Genomic DNA, 8,856 nt, shown 5'->3' with positions numbered 1-8,856 from the left:
AGGTGGGCCCCCAGGGGAGGCCCTTTAAGGAGTCGGGAGACTCCCAGGAGGCTCCGGGAGGCATAGACGCGCCTCTCCACCCCACCCTCCCCTGCCGCCCCACATTCCGCCTGTGTGTTCTAAAAGGCGAGAAATAACAGCTGGACAAGGAGAAGTGGCCGAATGCCAGGTCCCCAGGGAGGAGGGGGGCTGGTCTTCCGACACCTGGGTCTAAGGGAGGATGTGCGGTAGGCGGGGACTCCTGGGTCCGAGGGAGGTGGGGGCCTGGACTCCTGAGTCCGGGTGCAGAACCGACCCGGAGTCCAGATTCTTGGATCCCAGAAAAAGGAGGATGAGGGCTTGGACTCTTAGGTCCTAGTCGGAGGGACAGGAAGGGACTGGGGTTTGAAGTGGACCGGGGCCCTGAGCCAGGACTCTGGTATGGGGGTGGGGGTGGGGGGCGGGTAGGGATGGTGGGGAAGACAGGGTCTAGAAAACCATTCTTAGTATCTGCAAGGCAGGCGTTTTCGGGAAACCAGAGCCGGGAGAGTCCGGTTTCCCAGCGTAGGCAGGATGGGCGCAGAGGCGGCGTGAGGAGGAGGGGGGCACTGAGGCTCGGGGACTCCGGAGTCCCGCCCTCCCCAACCGGCGCGGACCTACATGCAGGTTTGGGGCCCCGGCCGCTTGGGACCCCTCCTGGGGCCGCGCCCTGCCGGCTCCCCACCGTGGTTCCCGGAGCGGGCGCGCCGGGCACCGGACGCCGGGGAGGGGGCGGGTGCCCCAGCGGGGGCGGGTGGGGAGACCGGGAAGGCCCTGGAGGGCTGCCCGGACGTTGGCGCCCTTCCCGGCAGGGGGACCTGCGGCTTTCTGCACGGGGGCGGTGGTTGCTGGACGCCGTGCAGGGGGAGGCGAAGGATACGAGGAGGGGACCGCGGGAGGGGAGCGTCTTGGGACGCCAGGTGTCTGCCGCGGAGGAAGGCGAGGTGGGCGCGAGAGAAGAGGGGAAGGGTATGGGAGCTTCAGCTTAAAGCGGAGGACGGGCGGGCAAGTAACGCCGGCGGCAAGACCCTGGAGTGAGGGAAGACTAGTCGGTCCCGGCTATTTTCCCGCCCACCGTCACCTCCCGCCCCCTATCCTTTTCCAAAACCCCCTAAGAGCCGGAAACGTCCCCGCCTTCTCAGAGCTCCTAGCCAACCCAGAGGCAGCTTCCGGGTGACGCCACAGGTTGCCAGGCAAACTGCTACGCGGCTCCCGCGGGCCCCGCGGGTGGGTGGAGCGCACTGAGCCTGGAGGGCAGCTCCGCCAGCCCGAGGGCTGTATCCAGCGAGACGGGGACAGAGATCCAGAGGAAGAGGGCAGAAGTTCAGAAGGCGGGGAGGACAGAAACCCAGACGGAAGGGGAACCAGGGAGAGGGTGGAGAAGAATTCCGATCATCAAAAAGAGTCGGAGACAAAAATTGAATCGAACCACCAGTGCCTGCATTTCAAGCCCTTGCCGCGGCCTTCAAGGCTCAATCTGGTCTAGCTCTAATTGCTTCCTGCATCTCCTCTCCTCTCCCCCGACGCTGCCCCGGTGTCTCTGAGGGTCAGCAGGCCTTGGTGGATGGGCAGCATCGCAGTCCCTGACAAAAGGTCCCAAGAGGTCTGTCTACCTTGATGTATTTTATTTTATACCACACTTGGGGTAATGATAGTTTTTGCAAAAGGTACCTCATTTGCAAGAGGAGGCCCACAAAAGACACTTTGTCCCTGGCAAAGCCCCTCCCACCCAGCCGCACCCCTCCCCAGAGTGGGGGCTCCCAGCCCGGGCTCTGCCATCAGCCGCTATGTGCTCCCTTCAAGGACCTCTCCCTTCTCTGGGTCCTTGACGCTCCTTCCTGTCTTCCTTCTGGCCATCAGTGGGTGGATGGGTAGATTTCAGGTGATGCGTCAAAGGCTTGACAAGGCTGCAAAGGACTTTCGAGATCTTCCTCCTTCTCTCCCTTTCCACAGAAGGGCCAAAGTGGCCCAGAAGCAGCAAGTCTTTCTGGTCACCCTAGATCCCCCAGTCGCTCAGGCTCAAGGACTAGGGACTCTAGCTTCTTAGCCCACAGCCTGTGACACCCCCATGGGATCCAATCAGAGCTCATCCGGGCTTCACCCAATGCTGGATTCACACAAAAATGGTTGGGGTCAATGGACGACTGAAACAAGCCACCAAGGTATGACAGCCGGGGCGATGGGGACTTGAGATTGGAAAACATACTCCCCATTAGACATGGCCACCACCCTGTTCCAGCCTCTCCACACAGAAAAGCTGGTCCACCTGTTGATGGACTGCACAAAGTCTCTGGTTCAAACCGACACAAGGGGTTTGCCAAAGTCACACAGAAATCAAGGAGTGGCCAGAATGATCCCCAGCATGGCCCTAAGGAGGGTATCCCCAGAAAGGGAAGGTCCCCATGAGAACTCAGGGGCTGTTGGTGGGGTCCCCAAAGGGCTGTATCAGATGAGGATCCCAGAAGGGCCTCAGAGGTGATTGGAGGATTCCAGAAAAACAAGGGCATCCCAGATGACATGGCCCAAACACAAGGTTCACTGAGGTCCACCCCCCCAAACCTGACAATGGTGTTTTCAGACATGACAAAAGGATCCCAGAGGCACCCATCATGTGATTGGAGATTTTCGGACATTAAAAAGTGACAGCAGGGTGGTTCCAGAGAATTAGGGGATCTCAAAGATGACAAAGGAATTTGGAGGCACAGATAGAACGAGAGAGTCACAGATGGGCATAGAGACACGCATGCAAACGGTCCCCCCACCCCCACCCCCAGGGACCCAGACATAACTAGGAGATCTCAGATTTGACAGGAGGGACTCAGACTTGAGAGGGGATCCCAGAGACCCTGGACAGGGCTTGGGGTTGCAGGCAGATCCCTCCTTCTGGTGCGATGATCTCTAGGTTCACCCTCCCCTAGATGAGACTTGAGAGATTGCAGGCATCACAAGGGGATCCCAGAGAAGTTCCTGCGATTCTGGAAGCACTTTGCCCTGCCCCGCCCCTCTACACAGACACGTAGTATAGTCGTCTCTGGGTCTTCTGACCCAAGACATGAAGATCTTGGGGCCCCTGGACATGACAAGGGGATCCCAAAGGGGCCCCAGACACGATAGGGGGGATCCCAGAGGGGCCCCGGGCTGGGCTTAGGGATTGCGGCAGCAGCCCGCCCCCCGCACCAGTGTAGGGGTTCCATGGGTCCTATGACCCAGGGTGCGGGGACGCCCATGTGACACAGGTGTGGAGCCCCTGAGGGCCCCCGAGAGGCCGCCCCGGGCTCAGGCCCGGCGGGCGGCGGGCAGCAGCGCACTGTCAAACTGGTAGGTGAGCTTGCGCTTGACCTTGCGGATCTCGCCGGTCTTGGCGTAGTTGCGCAGGGCGCGCGCCAGCTTCTGGTAGGTCATGCGCTTGCGGTTGCCCTTCTGCTGGCCCCAGCGGCGCGCCAGGAGCTCCTTGTGCTTCGAGGAGAACTGGAAGACCCCGGCGCCCGGCTCCACCCACCACACGCACTCGCGCATGTCTCCGCGCGTCAGCAGCCCCAGCAGGAACTGGTACAGGCGCAGCTTCTTGCGGGCTCCTGCAGCGGGTGCGGGGCGGTTAACGGAAGCATCCTTCGGGGCCCCACCGCTCGCCCTCCCCGGTCCGGAACCGCCAGGCCCCTGCGTCCCCATCAAGAGAAGTGGGGTGAGGGAGGTGGCTGCTGGGTCACCGTGCCTGGCTCCCTCTATGCCACCCCTCCCATCCGGGGTAAGTTGCTCCCCCTTCCTGAAGGTGTCACCCCGGAACCCCTGTCTCCCACCCCTGCTTTGTTTTTCAGGCTGTGTGCCTATCCTGTGCCTGCTTGGTGGCCAGAATGGATCTGTGGAGCGCACGGATGAATCTGCCAAATGGGTCGGCAGTTCTCGTCAAAGGCTTCTAACTAGTGAAGAGATCTGGGGTTGGTTTGAATCTGCCTGGCCATTTCTTCAGCCTCAGGCCTCCCAGCATGTCAGCTCGAGAGACTGGGATCCTGAGAGGGGCCAAGAGGTTTAACTCCTGGGCTTCTAGAAACAGCAAGGGGCCCACAGAACTGGCCGTGGCGGGGTGGGGGGTGCTGTGGTGGTTCATAGCAGGCATTAGATACAAGAACCCCATCTCTGCCACTTTCTAGCTGTGTGGTGTTGGGGTGGTGACTTAACCTCTCTAAGCTGGTGTTTCCTCAGTTATATAAATGAGGCTTGTGTGTGTGTGTGTGTTACTTTTACCAGTCTTAGTGAAGCACTTGGTAACCACGGCCTGTGCTATGCACAGTACAATTACAAGCTCATTTAATCTTCATCAAAACCCCACAAGACAGGGATGATGATAACAAAGCCCATTTTACAGATGGGAAACTGAGGCCCAGATAGGGAAAGTAACTAATAATTCCAACTTGCAGGGGTTGCAAGTAATGGAGGTCAGGCACAGGGGCAGAAGCAGAGGTTGACTAGGTGGGAGCTGATATTGTGATGGTTTCTGTTGCTCTCGTGTCCATAATGATGGTGAAGATTCATTGAGTACTGACTCTGTGCCAAGCATTGCTACCTCGTTGACACTTACGATCCCCCGAACCCTCCCAGCCACCAGGAATAGACACTATTGGTGTTTTCGTCCCATTGCATAGATAGACCAAGGCACAGAGAGGTAGAGGCAGTTGCCAAGCAGCACAGCCAGCAGCTGGCAGCTCTGGAAACTGCCCTCAGCACTGGAGTATGTACGATAGGTGCTTGGGCAGACATGGTTCCCTCAACCCCTCCGCTCCCCCCACCATCAGGTGGAGTCCCTCACACCCCACCGGCTCCCACACACCTGCCTCGGATCCCCTGCCTTCCGGGCCAGCCACGAGGACCTCATCCGACTCGCTGTCCGAGACCTCCAGGGCGGGACTGTCCAACAGGAGGTCCTCCTCCTCTGAGAGCACGGGGCTGGCATAGGGGGCGTACGCCGGGGGGCCCAGGGTCTGCGGAAGGTCAGGGTTACCCATGGCCCGGGGGGCTCCCTTCTCTGCCTCCCTCTGCTTCTTCCCCCTCACTTCTTCCCGGGCCCTGGCTATGGGCTCCCTGCTCCGCTCACAGCCTGTACTCAGGCTCACTTCCGATCTCCATGGCGTGGCCAGGGACACATGGGCCACCTCTGTGACAGCCTCCCACCCCTTGACACACATCTGCGCCTCTGGGGGCTGGCTCCTGTGATGGAGTAATAATGCCGTTTAACCCCAGAGTCATCAGAGGGGTTAAGGGTTCCCTATGTGCTCGGGTTCTGACGTGGTGCCGGGCACCTCAATCAAAGGATGGGGAACTTCCGTGGTCTCCCCAGCCCTCACCTGGCTCGGGAAGTCTTCCGTGGGGTACGCCGGGAAGCCGGGTCCTGGGGCCTCCAGGCTGGGGGCCGGGTCCAGGCTCCCCACGGGGCTGTAGGTTGAAGGGCCGTAGCAGAGCTGGACACTCTGGGGTTGGCCGAAGTTGGCCACAGCTGGGTCAAAGGTTTCATAGGAGGCGGCTGGGACGGTGGGACTGAGGCCATAGCTCCACAGATCTAGGGGGAAGGGCGCAGGATTAGAAGCTGAGAGGTCTGGCCTCGGGCCCCTCCCCCTCGAAGCCCCCGCCAGCACAGAGGGGCTATTGTGGGCTGTGCAAATCTGTGACCCCAGGATTTGCATGGGCAAGCGGGTGCGTGGGAGAGGAAAGGGGAGGAGGTCTGGAGGCCCAGGGCTAACCTTGTCCTGCTGGGCCAGCTGACAGCTCCCCTGGGCCTCAGCTCCCCCATCTGTGAAACGGGCCCAAGGGGCAGGGTGGGCAGGGGGGCTGGGCCAGGGTCACTCACCAGGCGCCCCCTCTGAGTCGGGGTAGCTGGAGTGCTTGCAGCTGTCCAGATCGTAGAAGACCCCATCCGGGTACTGATAGAGGTGGGGGAGGAAGAGGGGTCACCCAGGCTGCAGGGAGACCCCACCTACCCCGGACCAGGCAGAAGACTCTGACAGGCTGGGAGAGGGCGAGAAAGACAGGCCAGGCACCAGAGACAGGGGCACCGAGATGGGAGGTAGACACAGCTCAGCAGAATACACAAAGACCCAGACACACACAGAACAAGAGATGCAGGCAGAGACACAGGAACACAGAGACCAGGCTCTCTGACAGAGAGCAGCCGGCTACCACTAAGAGTGTGGGCTTCCGGGAACCCCAGCACCTCGCCAGTACACAGTCATAGCAGCTGAGGAGGGTGGAGAATTCCCCTAGCCTTGCCTGCCTCAGGGCTGGGGGCACAGGCGGTGAAGGGTAAGAGGCATGGAAGCGTTAACAGAGGGAAAGAAGCTCTCTCGACCCTTCCTTTATCCACCTCCACATCGCTTCAATTCACCCCAAGAGCTGAGTGTTGCTTTAGCAGTGAAACTCTAAAACTAGAGATATGTCATCCTGGTCTTAGGGCTAAATCTGGAAATGTTAAGTCCACAAAAGAGCCTTGTTCAAGAACAATCAGGGCAGCTTTAGTAACAGCCCCAGAGGGGAAACAGCCTGAGTGCCCAGGGACAGGAGAACACACGAGAACTGTGGTGTCCTGAGACGGAGTACTATACAACAAAGAAAAAGGATCAGTGTCTGACACACACTTCAGGTCACACGAAGGGAGCCAGACCCAAAGGGGGCCACTGTGCAAAAAGCTCAGAGCCAAACAAAACTCATCTGTGGTGGAAAGTATCAGAGGGGGCTATTGACTGGGCAGGGACATGACAGAATCTTCTAGAGTAATGACAGTGTTCTATATCTTCATACAGTTCGTGGCTACACAGGTGTGCACGTAAGTGAAAACCTCACTGAGCTGTCCGCAAGACTTGTCACTTTTCTGACTTGTAAGGCAAACCTCAATTAAAAAAAAAAAAAAAAAAAAAAACCAAAACAGAACTCTTCAAGCTGGAAGAGGGTGGGATGTGTTGGGGAAGGGGCACCCGCAGGGGTTTCTTTCAAGCATATGTGTGAGGTTTTATTTCTTGGACTAGGTTGTGGGTTTATGGGGGTGGGGTGTAGTATTCTGCGTGTCTGAAATAGTTTCGACTCACTTTTTGAAAATATATAAAGTCAAGCAGAGAAGGGAAGAAGGAAGAAGATTTACTGAACATGGGATGCATGGAGGAAGAGAGGCAAAGTCAAAGACACAGAGACCTACTCCTCCCCATTGGAGGAAGCGGACCAGGATCTGAGAGAAGGAAAGAGATGTTAGAAAAATCATCTGTGATGGCAGGGGGTGGGGAAAAGGGAGCTTGGGGATAGCAATGAAAAGTCAGACAAAGGGACAGGAAGAAGCAGAGGGGGAAACTGAAGAAGGAAGGTCGCGATGGGCCTCGCAGGTCTCCCCCCGCCCCAGCCCTAGCTGACCCCCAGGACCCCAACTCACCAGACAGCTGAAGTGTGGCCCGTCAAGCCTGGAGGGGGAGAGACACAAGGGCATGTCAGGGACGTCTTCAGCCTCTTGGCTCTCAAAGTGGTTGGGGGATGGATGTGGGGCAGGCGGCTGCAGCTGTGACCACCGCAGCCGATCCGCGGCTGCGTGTCTCAGTGTGGGACCAGCCCCACCACACTCACCCCCACTCTCCCACCGGGACAGGAAGTGGGGGGCGGAGGCCAGGCAAATGTTCCCCCCTCCCCTGGGATTTGCATAGACAGAGGCCGGACGGGGGCAGGGAAAGTGAAGGAGAGAAAGTCCCCGGAGAGAAGATGTGGGTGCCCGAGGGCGGGTGGGGGTGGGGAGGGGGCCTCGGTGAGCAAGTCCGTTCAATGGGTCCATCTTGGACCAGAGGCAAAAGACGGGAGAGACGTGTGGATGGAGATGGGAAAACACAGAAGAGGCTCCGCCGAGGCGAAGGGAGGAGAGGAGGGAAGGGAGAAAGGTGTGGAGAGGCGTTCACGCTTGGGCTGCAGGAGGTATTTATTAAGCCCCAGAAATGGGTGGGGAATAGACGGGCAGACAGATGGAGAGATGAGACAGACAGAAAGACACAGCAAGGGAGCAAGAGGCAGCAAACAAGAGACCCACAAACAGAAAAGATGTGGCCCGCAGCGCAGGCTGCAGACATAGGAGTCGGGGATGCAGTGAGGCCTGGAGGAAGACAGGGACTGAGGCCAAGGGCCACTTGGGAGGACACCGGGGTGGAAAGCAGCAAGCGCCCCAAGGGAAAGAGATCCTTTCTCTTTTCTCTCCCCAGGGGTCCAGGAGAGACACGGTGGGATGCAGGAGGGGATCGAGGTGGCAGAGGCAAAGAGATCCAAGAGGGGGAGTGGACCCCAGCCCCTCCCACCCACCTGCCTCCTGGGTGGGGCAGAGACCACTGCCCCGCGGGGAGGCCTGGTGGCAGAGGGGTCAAAGGTGAGGGGCAGGGCAGGGGTCCTGAGTCCCGGTTTCAGAGGGCCCCCACTTACTGTGCAGCCTCTAGGGTGAGCATGGTGGTGCTTGCTGCCGCCTGCAGCCACCACCCGTATTTATACCTTGGCCCAGCCCCCGGGGTGGGGGGGGCAGGGGTGCCGGCTGGCTGTGAGCTCAGCCCTCCTCGAAAATCCCCTCAGGGAGGGGGTCGGGGAGGGGGCTGGATTGCACAACCCCTTGGTCACGTGGCAAGGAGGGTGGGCCCAGGGGCTGCCTGGATTTGGGGATCCCCAGGGTTGGGGTGGGGGGGCTGGCCCTGAAGAGTGGAGATGGGAGAAGCATTGGCTTTGGCAGGACCCTGAGAAAGTAAAAAAGTCAAGGGGTCTTGTGTTCAGGGGGCATGTGTGTGGGGTGTCTCTGGACGGAGGAGCCAGGGGGAGTGGGTTTCTGGGGGGCACGCACAGAAC

General features: G+C 59.3%; 1 protein-coding gene across 3 annotated transcripts; it reads right to left on the bottom strand.

Moving 5' to 3' along the window:
- Positions 1-1,628: 1,628 nt before the first annotated feature.
- Positions 1,629-8,478, bottom strand: SPIB (Spi-B transcription factor). Of its 3 annotated transcripts, XM_015100076.4 has the most exons (6): positions 8,446-8,478; positions 7,424-7,451; positions 5,858-5,930; positions 5,358-5,569; positions 4,844-4,994; positions 1,629-3,593 (listed from the first exon to the last, which is right to left on the bottom strand). In XM_015100076.4, the coding sequence occupies exons 1-6, from the start codon at positions 8,466-8,468 to the stop codon at positions 3,295-3,297; spliced, it is 786 nt and encodes a 261-aa protein (XP_014955562.2). In that variant the 5' UTR covers positions 8,469-8,478; the 3' UTR covers positions 1,629-3,294. The 3 variants fall into 3 exon arrangements, with proteins under 3 accessions (XP_014955562.2, XP_042086989.1, XP_042086990.1); XM_042231055.2 differs by having other exon boundaries at positions 7,424-8,478; XM_042231056.2 differs by lacking the exon at positions 4,844-4,994 and having other exon boundaries at positions 3,482-3,593; positions 7,424-8,478.
- Between the last annotated feature and the right edge of the window lie 378 nt (positions 8,479-8,856).

The sequence above is a fragment of the Ovis aries genome, chromosome 14 (genome assembly GCF_016772045.2).
Source record: "Ovis aries strain OAR_USU_Benz2616 breed Rambouillet chromosome 14, ARS-UI_Ramb_v3.0, whole genome shotgun sequence".
In the NCBI taxonomy this organism is placed as follows: domain Eukaryota; kingdom Metazoa; phylum Chordata; class Mammalia; order Artiodactyla; family Bovidae; genus Ovis; species Ovis aries.
The sequence above is the reverse complement of the archived record's forward strand: the minus strand, read 5'-3'. Positions and strand labels throughout refer to the sequence as shown.

Coding starts and splice junctions, on each gene's coding strand:
- SPIB (XM_042231055.2), bottom strand. CDS start 7,813: ATGGACCCATTGAACGGACTTGCTCACCGAGGCCCCCTCCCCACCCCC. Junction 5,931..7,423: donor GGCCACACTTCAGCTGTCTG/GTGAGTTGGGGT, acceptor CACCTCTATCAG/TACCCGGATGGGGTCTTCTA. Junction 4,995..5,357: donor CGGAAGACTTCCCGAGCCAG/GTGAGGGCTGGG, acceptor GACCTTCCGCAG/ACCCTGGGCCCCCCGGCGTA.